The sequence below is a fragment of the Plectropomus leopardus genome, chromosome 8, assembly GCF_026936395.1.
Source record: "Plectropomus leopardus strain MGB_pleo_1.0 chromosome 8, ASM2693639v1, whole genome shotgun sequence".
In the NCBI taxonomy this organism is placed as follows: domain Eukaryota; kingdom Metazoa; phylum Chordata; class Actinopteri; order Perciformes; family Serranidae; genus Plectropomus; species Plectropomus leopardus.
Window position 1 is genome coordinate 19,564,635 of NC_142183.1, and position 21,240 is coordinate 19,585,874.

General features: G+C 38.8%; 1 protein-coding gene across 2 annotated transcripts in view; it reads left to right on the plus strand.

Moving 5' to 3' along the window:
- Nucleotides 1-215: 215 nt before the first annotated feature.
- trpc7b (transient receptor potential cation channel, subfamily C, member 7b) overlaps nucleotides 216-21,240 on the plus strand; it is a 109,195-nt gene continuing 88,170 nt past the window's right edge. Inside the window, exons 1-3 of one of the 2 annotated variants that reach the window (XM_088081074.1) lie at nucleotides 216-326; nucleotides 2,674-2,766; nucleotides 17,382-17,486. In XM_088081074.1, the coding sequence (XP_087937200.1) occupies nucleotides 17,464-17,486 (23 nt within the window). In that variant the 5' untranslated portion in view covers nucleotides 216-326; nucleotides 2,674-2,766; nucleotides 17,382-17,463. Of the gene's footprint in view, nucleotides 327-2,464; nucleotides 2,767-17,381; nucleotides 17,487-21,240 lie in introns of those variants that run through there. The other variant, XM_088081075.1, reaches the window with a different exon arrangement.

The window sequence follows — 21,240 nt, forward strand, 5'->3', positions numbered from 1 at the left end:
TGCCACTTTAGCATGGCAGCAATTATTTAGTTTGTGTAGTATGCAACCGAAACTGGGAAAAGGATTGCTTGCAACTAGTCAAAAAATGGGAAAAAAAAGAGAGATTGAAAGCATCAGCACAGCAGACAGCTCATAGCATGAAAAGCACAGGTGTAATCAATAACCTTAAATAACCTTTGATTTTATTAGTTACACCTGTGCTTTTTTTGCAATGAGTCAACATGTCTGCTATGGAAAATCCCTGGGACATAAAGCTGCAGTGAATACAATTCTTCACCAGCCCCTGGAGATGGAAAGGCAACATAGAAAAGTCTGCATGTGTCAGAGTAAGTCACTGGTTTTAAAAGGTGGAAAGAAGGTGGCAGGGAGGGGGAGAGAGACAGACTAAAGTGTGTCTGAGTGCCTGAGAGTTAGACGATGTGTCGGGAGGGGATCAAAGAATGACATTGGGGTGAACAGAAAATGTGAAAGGCAGGTGGCAAAGTCTGTGTGAGACAGAGAGAGAAACTGTGAACAAAATACATGAAGTTTCAGAGAGAAAATGTGTGTCCTGGCTGAAGTGGAGCCACAACCAGACAGAGAGATAAAGACAATGAGTGTGTGTGTGCGTGTGTGTGTGCGGTAAAAAGAAGAGTAACAGCGTGGCAGGACATCGACTTCTTTGAAAGCAATTATCCTTGGAGCAGGTGTCGTCAGATTGGTGACAAGATTTGCCAGCCCCTGCCAGCACATCTCAGGAACAGGGGATCAAATCTGTGATCTGGCAATACACTTCAATTTCAGGCCCCAATAAATAAAATAATACTACTACCACAAAATATGAATAAGGCGGCCAGTATCAGGAGAAATAGGAGCAGGTGGTGAAGTGCCCTCCGGTCATCCAGAAGGAAAGCAGGAGAGCAGAAAGCTTTCCAAGCAGCAGTCAAGACAAGGTGAAAGATGGAAACCCCACAGTGAATGAACCGTGAATCTGTAGAGTAGGCCTTGTTAAAGGGAAGTCATGTTAAGATTTATAACTCTCCAAGTCTAAAAAAAAAAGAGACTGGTGATAGCACAGACATATACCATAGGCTACAATATATAGCCTGCATGTATTTTCTATGAGATGTTTAAAAAAGTTCAGTAATTTTGAATTGTGGGACTAGACTGTAATGGTAGATATTTCTTTTGAATGGAGCAAGTAGTTTATTAAACAGTTCAGGGCAGAGGTGTGGATGCAAGGAAAATGACTTAGACTAAAATCAGACTTGAGATTTGATGCAAATTTGCAAATTTGATGAGTTAAGAATCGACTTGACAAAATCAAAAAAGACTTGCAACTTGACTTGCACTTTAACACCGGTGAGTTGTGACTACACTTGAACTTGAGCCTTGTGATTTGAAAATACTTGATTCTTTCACCTAAACCCAAAGATTAAAAGTCATGTGTGCCATGAATCAGTTAATTCCCCAACACTTCCTCAGTCATCTATAATTAACACTATTTATTCTCAGGAAGTTGACACCTAGTTTCCTCGATCCACTTTGAACCAATTTGACAGCACCTTAATTAAGTTTCAAAACAACCATGAAGAACTAACATTATGTTACTGAGCAGCAATTAGGAAAAAAAGTCCTACCAAAGACATTTGTTTGTGTAGCAACAAAAACTATGCTGTTGTCAACAAAAACTGATTTGCAGGGTATATTTATATAGTGCATGCTAATGTTACATTAGATAAGACCAGAAAGTCTTTATTGTCCCTACTGTTGGTTTGCAACAGTAGTCAACTCACCAATTCACACCATACCAAATAAATAACAAAAATAACGTGGGTACAATAAGTTCAATGTTAACGCTACTTTTTTATGATTAAGTTCAGTTGCACTTGTTTAAACAAATATATTTACACATTTTATCAAGTATTCATGAATTTTGTACAGTAGCCTACAGTGTCACAGTGAAATTCAGCTTGTGTCTTATGTAAATAAATTAAATAAAAGATAAGTTAAATAGGCATTAATCTGAACTAACCCTTTAAAAGACCAAGCCATAGATAATGGCTCCACTTCACTTTCTGAAATGGCTGTGTGACCTCAAGGTAAAGTGTTTAAAATATTCTTAATATAGGCCAGCATACACTTAAACTGATTTACCAGTTGGTCTTTTTTTTAGGTATTAAAAACAATTGACTGGCCACTGCCCTCTCCACAGCAGGACATTGCTTAGCTTCTTTGGTGGTACTCCTGCATGCTTCTCCAAACAGGGTGCGTGCAGACTGCCACCTGCTGCATGCACACGGACCATGGCAGAGCACCTCATACAACATCACTTCAGAACAGTCCCAGTAGGCTCAGTCTGTATACACTATAGCCTGTATATAAAGAATATATCTTATATATCTGTATATCTTTATATTCAGTCTGTGGTACACACCAGCATGCTCCAGAACAGAGGCCGAATCAGCCCACATGAAATCACCTGTGCAGGTATTCCCTAAAAGTGTGACTGTTGCTTTAAGAGATTTTTTTTTTTTTTTTTTTAGTTTTCGGGTTGTTTGAAGCTTTGCTAACGTTGCTTTAGTCAAGCAAGTTTGCTTTCCATCTGCAGTGTGTCTGCTGGAGCTGGTCTGTGCAGGAAGTGTTTAGGTAGCCCAGTGTTTAACCTGGCTGGTGTCACTGGTTTTTCTGCAGCAGTGAAGGTGAAGTGGCGACTGAAACGTGACATGGACGCGAGGGAATCTTCACGAGGAAAACAAACATGGCGTCACAGACTGTCAGATGATGGTGAGTCCAAAACACAGAAACTTTAACTGGAAGATAAGCAGGCTACATGAATTCATAACAGACAGGGCTTTTTGTTAAGCGTTGTTTAGTGTTTTTCCTTTCTTTTTTCTTTTTTTTTTTGCTATAACATCACAGCTGAATTTACTTTCACATAGCGAGAGACGGTTTTTAAAACTGTAAAATGAAAATAAAAACGACTTTTTTTGCAACAATTTATTTTTATTAACAGATGTTCAAATTATAGTACAATTACAGTTTCATATCAGATTACCATTTGTGCATTTGAAAATAATTAGTTTAAAAAGGAAAAGAAAAAATTAAAGAAAATAGGCAAGACAAAAGAAAAACTAACAAACAAAAAACACCACCAAAAAGAAGAACATTAACTTCAGGGACATTTGGAAACAGAAGGCTATTAACTTTTTTTTATTTATTTATTTAATGTGATAATTTCTGGTGGTGATTTAGTTTTAAGCAACTCTGTTTATATTCAAATGTTGCTCATAGCCTCACATGATATCACATTATTCAAGTGTTTCATAAGTTCAGTCTTTATCCAAAATGTTGCAATGCTTTTTAAAAGGTGGGGGTGATGAGGGAAACTTAAATAATATCTAGAGTAGGCTGTATTTATGTTTCATAGTCAGTCACTTTTGTAAAGTCCAACACTTTCTCATGCCAACTGGTCAAATATCGCTGCTTGGCCAGCGCCTTTCACATCTGTGCTAGTTATCGTCCTGTTGTTTGTTGTCTGTTGTTGACGTTTTGGGAGGGCATGTCAGTTTTCTCCTGCATCTCCATGCATTGTGTCTCTTCAAAATGCATTTCCATTTTCACAGGAAATGTGCAGTTTCTGCCTGTCAGATATTTCAAAATAAACTTTTAGTGTTGGTAAAACACCTCTTATTTATATTTATTTACTGCATCAACGCAATCACGTGGTTAGATTTGAAAAAAGAATAAAAAGAAAAACCATCATGGTTTGGCTCAACGTTCATATTGGAAGCGAACAGCGAGTTTCTCGGACCAGCCCACCATATAGGCACTTTCCAGCTCCTTATATTACTTTGTTACCTGCAGCCTTTCATATCATACCGCTCTGCAACAGGTGCTGTCCATCGGGCCGGCGGCGTGTTATACCGCCGCAAAAAGTTGAAAGTTGGCTTGTTGAAAGGTGGCTTTTTGTGCTCATGCCCGATGCTGAAATCACTGACCAAGCAGCAGCAGTATTTGACAAGTTGGTAATGAGAGTGAGTTGTTGTTATAAGTGTTTGAACTTTGTTAAATATTTCACCATTAAGTTTCTAATTTTTGAAAACATTCAGTTCAGATCCTGTAATGGCAGAATGAAGTCAATTAATATCAAGCATATGGGTTAGTTGTGCAGCCTACAGAAATGAAAATAATACGAATGAATGCGTTTTCATAGAAGATTTTGATTTTGTGCGTTTTTCTTGCAAAATGCATCTTGTAAGCTGTTCCACACAAAACGGTGTGCTTCTTAGGAGATAGATAGGATCAATACTTGAAAAGTGGTTGAATATATCAGTGTTATAAGATCAATAACTAATTAGGTATGGAGCAGCACATCCCAGCCTTTATATGCAAGCAGTGTGTCCTTAACATGCCCATAGGAATAATACGTAAGTGGAAAACCATTAAATGTATTTTGATTAGGTTTCATGCACCCTGAGGGTATAAAACAACCTCAAAATGAATTAGTTCATACATTTAATCTAAATTAAAAGATCAACCATACCTGGAACATTTAACCTGTTAAACCCTTAAAAGAAGGTCTCCTGGCTACCATGACCATCTTCACCAAATATTTCATCTTTCATTATTAGAAATACTCGGAATAAGCAAGAGAATATTATCAGCCTCTGTAGATGAGAGGCTGCATCCTCTGTAGATCAGAGATACGCGCCATGCTGTACCGCACATCAATAGAGCTGACGTTCATATCCAATAGTAGATCAGAACTGCTGCGACAGTGGGAGGAGATGGAGACAGATTGCATCGTTCCCTCTCCCAGCTCCTTATCACAACAGCCACACTTATCTACTCCCAGTGCAATGATGTTATTAGAAGCCTGAGTGAGCGGCAGGAAGGGAGACTGGAAAAATGACTGGAAATGCAGAAAAAGAAAACTACAAGAGCTGAAAAGATAAAAGTTTCGAGCCAAAGTCATGAATCAGGGATTAAGTGCTGACGGTGGGAGAGAATACAGTAAACCATTGTTACTACAAATAAAGCACATGCAGGATACTATTCTCCAGGAATTGACTGTATTGTCAGTTTGTCAGCGCCAACAATAGCATTTCTGTGAAGTACCTTGGAGACAAAAGGGGGACATACTGAAAATCCCACCAGCATAATTGCAAATGTGCCTTAGGGGGTCATGACCCCGTGCCCTTGCGTTCACCTTTGTTCTTTCTAACATGTTCCCTCAATAGTCCATTAGCCCATCTAGAAGAAAGTCATTGAAAGCACACGTATAACAAATCTTAAACAAAGAGTCTGAGGCTTAGACAAGGCTGTATCCATGGAGACAACGTGTGGTTGGGGGGTGAATCTGTGGGGGACAGTCGGCGAGGTTGATTGATTAGCACTTGCAAATCAGCTGATTTCTGTCTGTTGCTGCTGTGACAGGTTAGACGCAGCGCTGAGGGATTCTGGGCCTGCGAACAGTCAGGGTTAGAAATGAATTGTTTTGTCTCCCTGCCTCTGTGGCTGGAGGATTCCAAAATCTACCAGCCACTCAACAGAGAACTTTTTTTTTGGCTTGTTCGTGAAGCAAATTTAGCAGCCTCTTGCATATTTTAACTGCACTTGGCTGGTGGCTGGTGCTAATTTCCAATCCTGGTTCAGCGTCTGCCCAGTTGGCAGGGGTTACCACAGTGGCAGCTGTTTAACTGTCCTTACAAACTCACACCGTCACCAAAATGCCAGACTTGTTAATAACCATTATGTAGAAATTAGCTGTTTGCTGCTAATAGTTAGCCTTGTCACTGTGTGTGTGAACTCTCACCAACCGTCCCCAAGCGGAGCTCATACTGCCACCGTAGTATTCTCCTCGTGCTTCGGAGGTCGACGGGGTGCGCTTGTCTCATGATAAGCAGAGAGTGTGGAGAGTGTGCACAGCTCTGCAAGAAATACGATTTTATCCATTTTAAATATTAACGGTGCACACAGCACAACAACCCTGCTGCAGCAACGCATTTGGTCAAACAGAAATGATGTACGTACATGTTTATTTACATACAGAACAGGCAAGTGAGATCTGATCTAATCACGAGTGGTCACTTAAGATGCACATCAAGGCATAACGCAAGGTGTAAACACAAAGACTTGGTGTTGTCTATGTGAAATTGGATATCCCAGGATGCATGTTAATACCCGGGTACTGAGAAAAGTACCAAGTAAGCTAAAGTTAAGTTTGTGCATGTTTGTGTGAAACTGTGTGTATGTGAGAGTGTTAACAGAGGAGCACAACATCCCTGTTGGTGATGCAAATTAAATGAATCCTTTGTGTTTTACAAAGGGAAGCAAAAATAAAGTAAAACAACAGTGGAACTGCACTGCAGCTGCCAAGTCGAATTTAAAGTGTGTGTTTGTGTGTGTGTATTAAAGATGTGTGCACTTGGGGACCGCGTTTACCTCAAACTGCTTTAGTCCTGCTGATGCCGAAGGCTTGTCAGCCATGATTCAGCTTACAACAGATGAGTACGTTTCTGTTTCTCACTGTCAGGTTGTTAACAGAGTAACAATCCCCTTTGCAATATCTTATTAATCCCCACAAATGCATGCACCGTACAGTGTGTCCTGAAGCGGTGTTTGTGTTTCTGTATAGGTCAGAAAGATGAAAAAACTACCTCAAGATTTTTTGCAGATTTATTTCAGATTATAATTATTTGTTGGATCACAGAATAAGAACATCCAAATAACATGCTCACCTACACACATCCTCCCTCTGTTAAATCATTACTGTTGTTTTGCATCATGACTGCAGCAGTTGTTTCCAATTCCTGCTTTGATCAGGGCTGCATTACTGCAATACGTTTTTTGGCACTTATCAAAATGTTTCTGTAACACAGAATAACTTTGGAAACTGATTATTGGCATTGAAAGTGCAGCCAGATTCATAATTTGTCCTCTTATTGTTTGCACAGAGCCAGGTTCTCTTTCTAGTCCAACTTCTAGTCTTTATGCTAATTATGCAATGTTAAATTAACATAGTGGCAGCTACACCACCAAACAAGCATGAAACTGGTATCACTGCTGTAATCTAACTCGCGGCAAGAGAGCATATTTATGTATTTCTCAAAATGCCGCACTAGTAGTTAAGCTTATGAGAAGGTTGGCTTTCTTTATTGAGAGTAGAATAAGGTTTTATAGAAAAAAAAAGAATTCATATTCCTTGATGCAATTTCCAAAAATAGTATTATGTTGGTATCGTTATTCAAACCCAGGCATCATGTTTGCAATAGTTTTCAAAGATTTTGTAAGATACCTAACCCTATTTTTGATAAAGCAGTTTTTTCAGTGTCACACAAGATCAGCTATGAATGAGATTAACAGTATTGAGACTGCCTTTGTATTTTAGCTGCTTGGAATTATGTACAAAAGTGTACATGTTTTTCAAAGCTGCTGCAATGATAAGGTCAACATAGTATTTATTGCTCTATGCTTTGAAATCACTCTGCAGGTTAATAAACAGCATAAATCACCTCAAATCTTTGAGAGTGAATTTGTACTACTTCTACTTCCTATTTGTTAAAAAGCTGACACTAATATACTGTAGTAGTAGTTTATGTTTGTGTTTGCTTTATTAAACTAATATTAGTAGGACAGAGTGAGGGCACAAGTGTGTGTCTGTGTGTGTCTGTGTCAGTGTTGGCTACCTGACTGTGATAATGGCTGTCATAATTTACCGGTAGGTCTTCATAGGATCTGATAGCTGTTTAATCAGCTGTTATATCAACCCCCAGGGGGGTTATGAGCACTTGCAAATTGTTTTTACTCTATGTGTGTGTGTGTGTGTGTGTGTGTGTGTGTGTGTGTATGTGTGTATGCACAGCCTGGGTAACTTTTTATAATGCATGCTAATGACTGCGATATGTTTCTAAATAAGTGCGCACTACCTGTTAACCTTTATGTCCTGCAGTTTATATCATGTCTCAGTTTCTTAATGTCCTGTTAATTAACTTTGGATGCATTTCCTTACATTCGGCTATGTTCCTTCCATTTTCCTGCAAGTGAATGACAGAGTTATTAATTCAATCACTTGAGGCTGTTTTTACGTTACTTATTTAAGACGAGCCATCTGCAGTATAACACATCAGTGAGCCAGAAGGGTTCAGTATTTGATGTTAGGTATTGTGTAATCAAGGTCCATTCTCCACATCCAGTAAGCAATGAAATCTAATTTGCTGTGCTCATTGATCCACTTGTCTCTTCCTGTTAGTATATGTACATGCATGTATATAACATCATTTTGTATGATCATAATCACACCTTTGTCTTCTCTTCTCTTGCCGAGCCTATTGTTATTGTATGCCTGTAGGTTTAGTGTACTCCTGTTAGAAAATACATGTTTATATTATCTGTGTGCACTCTATGCAGTCCTCCCTCTCCCCATCATTTGTGTGTTTATCTCCTTTTTCTTGCCATTTGCACCTCATGAATGCAGTGGCACCACCAAGGGGTGGCAAGATGGGGCCATAGCCACAATCGCTGCTCCCCCTTGTGAAAATAATCGCAAATAATCAGAGGCTTTTGTATGGTGTTTTTAAACATTATTAGGCTTTTTTTCCCCAATTAATAAATTCCAAATTTAAATTAAAGCTGAATATTTGTCTTTTTAAGGAAAAGGACAACCAACCTATCACAAAACATATGTAAATACAGATATATTATACATTAAAAGAGGACCTGTTTAAGCTCATCGCGTCAGTGGCTACTTGCTTGAGCTTCTTTCTACTTAGAACGCACAGAAAAATATAAGTGTTCAAACTTTTATCAATATAGACATGCTACACATCTTAGCTCAGTTACATACTTCAGTTTAATCGTTCAGGTCATTTTACGGAAATCATGAGCACCCAAGAATAATTAATTAATATTTATCGGCAAGGTAAACAAGAGAGATAGAAAAAAAAGTGGTGACTCCCTAACGTGAAATTTGTCCATTTCTCAGTTTGTTTTGTTTCCTTTTGTCCGCAGGGTCCACGATCAAAAGAATTGAAACATTTTTTCATGAAAATGAATCTAAGTTGTGAAAACTGTCTTGTGAAGTCGCTCCTTCTCAGTGCCCGAGGTTGGTTCAGATGCAGTGTCTCAAAATTTGATCTAATGAATGATTTGTTAGTAATATGTTATTCGCAAGCCCTGATACTTACGTATGTGTATAAACAATTTGATGTTGTTTCCAATCTTTTCTTAGCCAGGAAAAAAAAATGTACAAAAGGACGCCCCCATAGACACCCATCCCATAACAATTATATGGTAGCAATCAAGACAATTCACTGTTATGCACAAGCTCCAAACTACCTCAGCGGCACACTGCCAGCGACTGCCAGCATACCTGTGGGAAATATAAATACAGGGAGAGAACAAAAATAAACAAGTGAGTGTTGAAAAGAGTGTTATGGGGCAATATCTAAACAGAGAAAGAGAAAGTAGCTGAGATGGTTACAAATACATTCAGTAGTTCTAATTATTTATTCAATATGCAGGAGTTTGAATTTCTAAATTTCACATATTTTCAGTGTGCGCACAGACAGAGTCACAGAGTCACAGAGCCACAGCAGGTTTTGTGTGTACACTAATGAGCAGTCAACACGCAGCCGCCACAGCACTCTGACTGCAGAGCTGAGCTGACATTTTGTTGTTTTTGTTTTTTAATCAGTTGATAGCGTACCAGTACTTAGCTTTCATATTTCTCCCTTAGGGGTAATAACTCATTAAGGCATGTTACCAGTTGGAAATGCAACTTGTAGTTTATGATGAATGCTGCTTTCTAATGCAGAACAGTTACATCAGTATGCACACTGAAATTATTAAATATTATACACACAGAGACATACTGCAGATGGAGTGTGCAGGTAAATATGTCACAAAATGATAATGACATGCAAAGACACTGACACATGCAAACACATTCATATTTGTGTGTATATAGATATCATTTATAGGAGTGAGCACTTGCAAATACTCCCACTCATTAAACAAAAAAGTATGTGACACACACACACACACACACACACACACACGCACACACACACACACAGGCTACATGTTAATCTTCATTAGAGCTGTGATTAGGAAAAGAGACCTGGGGGTGTTATTGGTTATGCTGATGCTTCTCTCTGATGTATTTCACTTTGTCTCTTTCAAATCAGGCAAGATGGCCCTTTCATCTTCTCTGCTAAACTGTGTCTGCTGCTTGTGTCTCATGTCTAAGTAATACTAAAATCACATTAAACCCAGCTGACATTACATCAGACAGACCAGGGCTCTGAGTTTCACTGTTAGAGTTCGGTGAGGCCCATTCATCTCAGGAAAACGCTTCCTGTTGCATCTTATGCTGATGTACTGCAGACAGCTAAAACTGAAATCAGTATGTTTCTTTACATTGCTGCTCATTACAGCTGTTAATGATACCGGTGAGGTTAGAATCAGGTGGATTACAGGAAGTTTGGTGCATCAGTTTCGGGGCTGATTGCTGTGGATAATATGCAGCCTGTCTGCAGCCTAAGCTGATAGATCTCTCTCAAATGAACATAAATAACTACACGCACACACTTGTGTTTTTACACTTTATGTATAGTTCTTTGCTTTCTTGCAGAGAGTGATATGAGAAGATCCATATGATATATGATACTCATATTAGTATGCCAACTGTGTCACAAACACGAAAACAGCTCGCCAGCTCTGTCCAAACATAAAATAAAACTGCTTACTAGCACCCCTAAAGTTAACTTTTTAACATGTTAGACTATTTCTTTTCTGCTGAGTGTAATAACTTCCGGTTCCCAAAACAGTTTCAACACTCACTGCTCACTAAAAGAGCAGCAGTGACAACACCGGCATATTTCTGAAAAGTCCAGGTATTTTCAACTTGAACTACTTAGAGCAGGAGCACAAAAACGCCGGAGCGCTCTGAAAAAGGACATCAGCCAAGGCGCCTTTTCTCTGGGTGGCCACAAACGCTCTTTGCTCATTCAGAAAAGCTAAAAAAAAAAAAAAGAACCTGGTACTAAGGAAAAAAACATACGTGGATGGGGGCCCTTACACAATTTGAGTTGCAATGGTAGAGTGGTGCTGTTCCCTTGGGCTATCCACTCAGGCTCGTGGACTTTAGGGAACTGAAGAAGAGTTTGGATGCAATGTTAGTACATCCATCATCCAGTTACCTCAGCCCCGCTCCTACTGCTACACAGTTTGCTGATTGCTTGTTTATTCAAAGTTTTTTTTTTAAATGTATTGCATTTTTAAATTGCACCAAATACAATACTGCATGTCTGTCGGTCCCCAGGAATACACCCGCCAAGTGTGAAGCAGATTGGATGAACAGTTCTCGAGATATGCAAAGGACACACATACTGTTTACATGCAAACATACATACAGAGATTCCTTGCTTTAGAGTGAAATTAGAGTGGATGTGTATTTCAAAATAGTTAAACTATTCCAATTCTATAGTAGCGGGTGAATTAATGACCTTTTTTCCCAAAGTGCTTCAGTCCTGCCTTTAGGTTACACGGTGAGGATTATTGTGGTCAGGAGTGGCTGTACTCTATATGCGCTTTCTTTTGCAAAGCAGTGAGGACACTAAATATCTAACTGTTGTCAGTTTCATAGTTGGTGTTTTTTCAGTTACTCCTTCTGGATGTTGAAGAAAATGTTGAGTCTTTTTAATGAGAAAGGGTTGGAAAAAAATGAAATAATGTATTTGTGAGTGAAGTTTTAATCATGTTTTGGTTATCCATGTCTGTCTATGGAGGCACTGTCTCAAAGGAAGCGTGCGTTTGGCTCACAGGGTACCCATGGAGATTTGGGCAACATATTTAATTTGGTGCAGACATGTGTTTTAATGGTCTGGCAGGCTTACTCATCTATTATCAAGTTCATGAGAATCCCATATGCATAATAAAGCACATAGAGTAACTATGGCCACCAGTTTTACTGCACATGGTGATTTCCCCCCCTTGTTAATCTCACTCTCTCTCGCTCGCTCTCATCGGGCTGCCTCACCATCTATAAACATGTTTTCAATATGAGCACACTCTTGCTTTGTTTATACACCCCTACCCAATTTCCCATCCATATTTGATCACTCTTCATGCTTAAATGATAAAGGTAATTGTGGCTGCCAGCTATCTTTGGCCGCGGTTCAGCAGCACAACTAGAGCTGCCTGTGGTAAACACTTCTCGACCAATCAGAAATGTGATTTAAAGCATGTTCTTCCCATTGTTGCTGGGTCATTTTTGCTCTGTTGGCTTTTGAAGTTTGCCTCATCATATTATGTTTGTAGAAAATGAAATTCTGAGGGAAATATGTTCATATGCGCATTTCTTACAAATTCCCCAGATATCAAGGTCTCTTCAGGATGTAGTTCAAGGCCTACTGTACTGTACATCCCTGTATATGCTCGCTGATTATAAAAAGGGTAGCAGACAGGCAGTCGCAGTTGCTCCCAATGTTGCTATGTTACCGTGTGTGCTGGTCATGTTTGCATGCATCAGTGTATCCACATGGGGTTGTGGATTCAACAGGGTGGAATACAGTAAAACGTGTTGAAATGATAGGTCTTAATTTATTAGAATCTGCTCACATTAGTCTATTAATGCATTTTCTTTAATGGCATTTCATATCTATCCATGTTGATGTATGCTTTTCATTTGTTTAATTTAGCATGGTTTGATGTTTGATTTGAAAAATTGTTAAAAAAGCTCACACTCTGAATTAAAGCAAATCAAAAAGAATGTCTTTAATGTCAATGAATGCCATGCACTTATAATTTTGATTAAGCTTAAATAGATGATGTGAGCTAAATAAAGAGATATTAAAATACAATAATGAATAAAACATAATGGCTTAATTCTTTTTCTATTTGCTGGACTAAATTAAAAAGAAATCAAGGATCAAGTGTAATTGGCACACAAAGATTCACTAAAGATTTTATCATTACATGCTCACTGTATCATTAGGAAACTCAAGCAGATAATCAGTTACCAATGAAAACATGTATGATCGAGTCTTACGCCAAGAAGAGCCTCAGTGCTTTTCACGATCAATATTCACCTTGAGCTCTGTGGTTGGAACAAATCTGATTTATGCTGACCTAAAGAGTGATGGAAGAAGTATTCAGATCCTTTACTAAAGTAAACTTACAATTACAGCACTGTTAATATACTCAACAACAAGTAAAAGTCCTGCATTCAAAGCCTTATATAAAAGTGTGTCAGTATTATCAGTTTTAAGTATGTAAAGTATAAAAGGTAAATGTACACACACTGCAGTAAAATATTCCAGTGTTTTAGTATTTTACATAATGTTTTTGTTGTGTCATTAGTGAATTTGTTGCATTTTACATAGATGTTGAAGGTTGACTTAGTTTTCTCCTTTATTAGGTAGTTTAATCTACAGTAATGTGTCATATTCTATAAGATCATCAGATGTTTGTAGCATCACTTTCCTGTGAGAACGATGTTTTCTTACCAACTGTACTTTTTCTAAACCAAACAATGATGTTCTTTTAATAAACTCTACCATTGACTTTTGTTGCCTAAACCTAAAGAAATAAACCTGGAACAGTGTTTTACAGGCATGAGAATATTTTGAAAAAGACTATTTGCATATGAAGAGCAGATTTCCTGTAAAAATGTAATTGTATTTTGAAAAGACACAATGCATGTAACAAGTGTAATTTTACATTGTGTCCCTCAACCTCCCAAACTGATACAGGAGGGTACCTGGCGTGTCTTATTTTGATGTGTAGGTCCAGTGATAAAGTGACCATATTTGAAGAATTGGGATGAGAACAAGTTGTCTGCATGGTTTTCACTGTATAAGAAAATAGTAAAAAAAAAAAGAAAAAGTACTCTGAAAAGTAACTAGAGCTGTCAGACGCATTTAGTGGAGTAAAAAGTATATCTCTCTGAGATGTAGTAGAGTAGAAATAAAAATTGTATAAAACAGACTCATCTATATTATAAGTACCTTGAATTACCTAAATACAGTGAAAAAGTAAATGTACTTAGGTACTTTCCACCACTGTACTCACGTGTTTGTCCTCTGCAGGTAGTAACATTGAAAGTTTTTTGTTTATTTGAAATTTACTAATGGATTTGATCCACTGAATGCTGTGAGGTGAAGATGTATATAGAAACTGAGGTGCAGTGCGGTTCTGTAAAAGCAGTGTTTTGTTGTCTGTGAAGTGAAACACAGGCAAGACTGCTTTCAGGGACAATTTACTTGCCATTATGTTTGTTACCTCGCACCACTTTAGTCTTTTTTCCCCAAAACACAAACACATGAAAAAGGTAGAATCATTTAGAGACATTTTTTTTCCTCCTTTTGATACCTTTATTTCTTTGGAGTGCATTGTATTTGCCATTAAAGTGTCAGAAAGAGTGTCAGAAATAGAAAAATGGGATGGTTTTTTAATGATAAGGTGCAAGGGTTGTGCAACTCGATTATTGCACTTATATATAGTGCCATTTATCAGCGTGGAAGGCTGTGATGGGGTTCCAGGATTCTTGGCCTCTGATGTGTTTCCTGTCTCACTTATTTAGATGGTTTCCCAATGACTCTCTCTCAGAGTGATGGTGCTACATAACCACTGCAGCCACTTGACTCTTGTCCATTTTCACCTGTGATGTTCTTGAGTGCCAACACAGGCTAGAAACTGACACGTCTCTTTCTAAAGGGCTGTTTGTGTTTATTTTCCCATGGGAAGGTTTGTACTTTTTCACTAGTTAATTAAAATTGGCTGCTCTTGAAAAGAGGAGAGAGAGAAGGACAAGAGTGTGTGTGTGTGTGTGTGTGTGTGTGTGTGTGTGTGTGTGTGTGTGTGTGTGTGTGTGTGTGTGTGTGCGTGCGTGCGTGTGTGTGCGCGCATGCGCCTGTGTGCGCGTGGAAAAGAGGGAAGGACAGGGTGTGAGCGGCTGCGAGTCATAAGTCTGTGATGAGCGCTAATGAAAAATAATTCTGGCTGAAAATAAGATTGAATGGGAAATCAGACACTACCAGCCCCGTCTTATCCTCTCCCTCTTTTGTCATTCCTCCCTCGTTCTCCTCTCACTCCCCTTCCTCCCATTATCATGACGTCCTTCCAGTCCTGTCTTCCTCTCTCTCTTGTTCTCTTTCAAGGCCAGAGACAGATAAAGGGCAAAGTAGAGGCAAGCAACAAATGAGGGTTTCCCAATCCCCCCGAATGTGCTATTACATTTATCAGTCCTGGAGACCAAGTTTGACGAATTTAATTAGCTGTGAGGAAAGACCTTTTCATTTCTCCGTATAACTACCTTGAAAACATTTTTTCTCTGTTTGCAAAAGGAGCAGCACTCATCTTCCTCCTTTGATGTATTTTAAAATCTTCTCTGTCTAAATGGAACATCTACATTGTTGCAATATTGTGTAAAGGAACAAGTGATAATTCAAAATGAAAACGTAATGTGCGTTAATGACTCTCAGGAGTGGAGGGATAGTGTGGGAAATAAGTGACTTTGCTATCCCCACATTTTAACACTTAAATGCCATTAACATCTAATGTACAGCAGACACTTTGTATGTTTTTGGCAGTGGTCAGGTATAATTCCGAAAGCAGTTTTACAGCTTTCATATTCATTATTTTGGCTTATTATTGCTCTTTTTGAATGCTGCACGAATGAGTCCTACAACCTGGAAATGCATCGTTGCTCTCCTGGATCCCTTGTATTGAAGTCAATGGCTTTTTTGAATGGATTTTTGGTTAGATTTGGTTTGTTATACAACATAAAATACTTAAGTAAATACTCACTTGAGAATTTTTAAGCTTGTACATGTCTCACAAAGGATGGTTGCTAAAAGTGGCTAAATGAGACTACAGAACATCATCATGCCAAAAACGGCTTTACAACCATGTGGAGTCGATAAGTCATGTGACCATTGTGTAGTTGGTTTGTAGCCTTATGTTAGTGTTTTGTTTCTGGCGACTGCATTTCTGCTTCAAGGATCATAGAAGTGGTGTTAATTTTTGAAGATTGTCAGGCTGAACAAAACATTTAAGTATCATAAATGCGTGTTTGCCACAGAGCTTCTTTACTGCAATAATTCAATGGAATACAATGGAAAAAGCTCATTGGTTTTTTGGATGAGGGAACCAGGGTGATGTTAACCTCATCTTCAGCCTACAAACAAAAAAACGTAATTCCTGCAGCTCTCTATTTCCTTACTAACAACTGTGACTCTGGTAGCAAGAAGCATTGGACATCAATCTACCAGCTACACATGATCGATTTTGTGTGTGTGTGTGTGTGTGTGTGTGTGTGTGTGTGTGTGTGTAATCTGTCCTTTTTCAGGTCTCCAAAGAAATAGGGAAATTGACTTGATTTTCTGTGTGTGTGTGTGTGTGTGTGTGTGAGTGTGAGCGAGTAAATGGGTAAATTGATCAATTAGCCCAATTAGTTTTCTCAGTTGTGTTATTTCTTAAACAGTAGTAGAAGCAGCTTGTATTATGGCGAACACAGACCTCCACCAAAGACAACAGTTAAGTCTTTTATGATATGCAAATCCACAAGTGTAACAACTATAAATATCCTATTTGGGACATACTCTTAATACTTAATATGTAACTGTAAGGCTGTATATTACATATAAATTCAAATACTAAGACTAAAATAACATCATGAACATGGCAGCTTGTTGTTACAAACAGTTACGGAAAGCAGTAAGTTCACAAGGAAGAAATTCTCACTTGAATCAAACATTAATATCTCTGGTGGAGTTTATTGTTGTATTGAGTTTATTATTTGCATCTGGATATGAGTAAATCATACATGATTCCATGTAACAAATAAATTGAATTGTGATATGTATGTATTGAAGTTTCCTTAGCCAGAGAAAAAAGTGCGGTCACATTATGACGATATTACAGTTATACAGGTTCTCCTGTAAAACCTCGGCCCTCAAGTGCTCCATAACAACACGTTTCTGCGTAAAGTTGGAGAATGTGCATGTGTAGGCAGCCCCAGAGGATTACTGGTATCAGTGAATGTCGATTGCGATCATCAGATTTTAAGATTGGCTGTGTTTTGTTAGTATTAACTGTTGCGGTAAGTGAGTGACATCAGTACACGACGGATTGACGAAAGTTACATAATGTAATGTTGAAACACGCCAAGGAGTGTGACAAAATGTCGGTATTGGATGAGCTGGGAATGGGAAGTGTGCAGCGTTAACAAAAGTGAAAAGACACCGTGATTCTAATCTGAACATGAGGCCAGGAGTTTTTCTGTAATCTTGTCGACATACTGACAGACAAGCCATCTCTGTGGGGGTAGTGATGGTAATCAAGCTAACATTATATATCAGAAAGGTTCATGTTATGTATATCGTGTGTGCCAACAGACTGGATCTTCTTGCAAAAAGCAGAGAAAGAGAAGAAAAAGTCACAGGGATGCATCTGGAAACTGATTGATGTCCACATCACATGCCAGTCTACATGATGGAGCGGTGAGTGATTAATGGCCTGTCTAAATGATTTTGGAAGCATAACAAAACTTTTGAAACTTTTCAACACATCAGATGGTTTTGCTCAGTTAAAATGGGTGTTTGTGTATACTATATACCTGCTATTACATGACCATACTTCCATATTTGGCCACATGATAAGAAGTGAGCAAATGTAATATGCAGATAGAGGGAAAGGCAGGTGCGTGGACTTTATGTCAGAAAACTTCTGTTTCAAAGGTCAAAGGTCAAAGGACAGAAGTGACAGTACCGGCTCAATATGTTTGTTTTTAGCTTTTTGCAATTAGGTGCCTTTTGCCATGTAATGTAACAAAACATTATTGGGTTGTATTCCATTTTCAATCAAGTAAAGTGCAAATTTTATTACATTTCCAGGTGTTATTACATTGTCAAGAAGTTATTACATAATTGGGTGCTACGACCTTGTCTAAAGCCTGCAGTCCCTGTGCAAAGAATTACACTCTGGATGACACATGTGGCTGTTCTCCTGCTGTATTTCCAGGAGAGGCTAACTCAGGTTGGGTAGTTCCCAGTGTTTTAAGTACATAGAGATAAGAGACAATTCATTATTTTTTATGTATTTTGTGATTATGTATCACTTGGTTTACCTGTTTACACCATGAATCCAATTCAAGGCAGATCCGATAAGTGAAGTTTAATTTTCACACATGCTTCCTTCTAGCTTTTGATTGAGATCATAAAGATAACGGACATCTGTTGATCCTCCTGCCAGATTAGGTCCTTTTTATATGCCCCGGGGCTTTTTATGTAACTTCAAACTGCAGCGAGTTAATTTCTGTGCTGTGTAGAGCGAGAAACGAGATGTAGAGGATTAGCGATTGTATTCACTCTGTGTCTTGTCCCTATGTTGGGCCCGGCTGAGACACTGAGTAATATAATGTGTGAGCTTGACGTAGAGGACACAAAAGAGGAAGTGGTAAAAGAGTTTAATTTCCAGCTCGGCAGGGGCAGCCCAAGTTAATTAAAGTTTGCGTCTTGTTTAACACGGTTTAAATAATTTATTAAGACCATTAGCGAGAGAGAAAAAAAGGAAGAGGAGGGGTGGAAGAAAAAACTACTCTTTCATTTTATCATCCTGGGAGTCGTTTGTTTTCTTTTTCATTGCTGACAATCAAGAACAAAGCCTGTAAATGGAATAAGGATCAAGTGAGGGATCCTCTGAACTCACAGCCAAATTTAATAACGCTTTGGGGTTGGTGCACGATCAATTTGTCTTTAGCAGATACTGGGGAACCTACTCATTTAGTTTGAGGCTCAGTGCTGTATTTCATATGGAAATATACCTTTAATCACGAAAAGAGCTGTTTTATTTTGACATTTGTTACCAGTACTTCAGTATGTAAATTATAGTTTTTGCTCCAAATTATTTATAGGTGCATGATTCAAATAACTTTTTATAAGTTAAGTTGAATATGTTTTTGCTTTAACTTATCATTATGAAGTGAATTGATTGCACAATATAATGGCTATAAAGTAATAACACTATCAGCGTAAAAGGTAGCCTGTAAAGGAGGATAGTGGTTTTGTTTTTCTCATAGACTGTATGAAAATAATGTACTTAGTCACTGTGTTGTTACCTAATCGGTTTGTAAAGTCACGTTTTGAAGCCTCAAGTTTTGTATTTTTGGCGTAGACTTTTGGAGCCATAAATGACTAAATCTGGACAAGAGGGTAGACCTGACTCATAGACTGTGGTGATGCCTTGCAGACAGCCTGTCAGTCAAAGTGTTTAGTTCTTAGTTATATGTAACGTGATAAAGTTCTCCGTACCCGGCTGTAAAAATGTTTAGTTCTGCTGTCAATTGTTTTGCCTTGGCTAGTGCACGTAAATTATTGGATTCATTAGGCTGATTTATCTAATGCTGATAATATGTTGAATTAATGTTTGTGTTTATTTTTAGACACGTTAATATAAATAAATAAAAAAATAAAAAATTGCAGTAACTCTTAGGACCCCTTTGGGGTTGCAGACCCCCTTTTGAAGACCCAGGTCGTAGAAGTCAGTGGCTGCAGCTTGCATAGCAGACATTGCATGGCAACTTGCCGCAGGCAACATTTCAACACTGCTTGATGTGTTTTGGCATAACTGTGGAAAAAATGCAGTGTATCCTGTGTTGTTGGTAGTTGTGAGGTTTTAAATGTGACCTGAAATTGTTCTAAATGTCTTATTAATTACGGAGTGAATCTTTTGCGCTTTAAAAAGGCAGGAACAGTGTGTTCTTTGTAAACGCAGCCTGTCTCTTCTCTCAGATCAAAGACAGCCTGCGTGCCTGACTGTGTGTTTTGTTCACACTCTGTTCATCTGAGAACTACGCTTTTCTCTCCTAAAATGTCAGAAGTTTGACGCCCTACGGAGCCAACCTCTACAGTCATTATTACTTAGCTACAGCCTTCTCTGTCAATCAATACAACCTTGGGAATATCACATCCAGTGTGTGGGGTGGGGGGTGGGTGTGTGTGTGTGCACGCAACTTTGTGTGGTTGTCAAACAAATGTATATTTTTTTAACCTTCAGCCGTGTTGCCCTCCTGCTCAGCTCCTTTCACCTCCTGTCTCTCTCTGACAGGGCGTTGCTTGTGCTGACTGTCTGTTGATGGGGGGTGAAAAATTGAATTTGAAGGTTAGTTTGAGGTCAAAATGTGCAATTTGTCACCATTATGTGACACAATCCTGTCAGTTTAAAGAATAGGGCTTTGTTTTGGTGCAATTATGTTTTGTTGTGTAGGAAAAATTGATGTAAGCCCTTGCAGTGGTGTTGGTTATATTTTAGATGCTGTGTGTGTGTGTGTGTGTGTGTGTGTGTGTGTGTGTGTTAGGCTGTATAATAATGGCAGCCATGTTTATTGAAAATATGCTGACTCCCTGGTGATGCTAAGTAACATGGCGAAAATAATTAGTTTGAGCAATAACTGTTCGGAGCCTCACAAACTATCAGACAATACTATACACACACACCCCCCCCACCCCTCCCCACCCCAACCCTTCCTCCTCAGCTGTTCAATTTGCAAATGAGGTGAAGTGTCATTGCAAGATAAGAGACAGTAGGATGCATCCAGTAGAAGACAGACAGTGAGACACTGAGACACACAAGTGACTGCTCTGCACCATGATAGATAAGCCAGGCAATTCTCTGGCAGCTCCTCATATCTCCTCTTATGCTTGATTGTGGGGACAGAATAACCTTTCAGGAACACCCTCCCACCCGCCCCTCCGTCCCCATCTTTATTTTCAGCCTCTGATTTAAACTTGAATATTGAATGTTTCAATACACTGGAGAGGTATCTGGATTTTAATCCTGGGCCTTGGCCCTGCTCTTTGATACTATTCCCAGTCAGCCTTTCTTCTTCTATTGAATTCGCTGTAAATGTTTTAAAACCAAATTGCTAAGAATATGTGAGGCGATCTCGTTGTCAGGAACCTCGGGGAGATGTGATTGTGGCAGTGAGGGGGTGGAAGTGGTGGTGGCGTGACAGTGAGAGACAACAGAAATGAGAAGATGAGTTTTTGTAATTCATCACGGAATACTTTTCTCCCATGAGTAAGTTGGCGCAGTTTGCTCCCCCTCTGTTGCCATATAGAGGAAATAAGATTGAGTGGAGGCAGCAGATGAACTGAGGAAAATAGATTAGATGTGATGTCATGTGGGAAAACACCTCCCTGCTTCCATTACCTCTGAATTAAATGTTAAGTTACTATGTTTCTGGAGATTAACGGT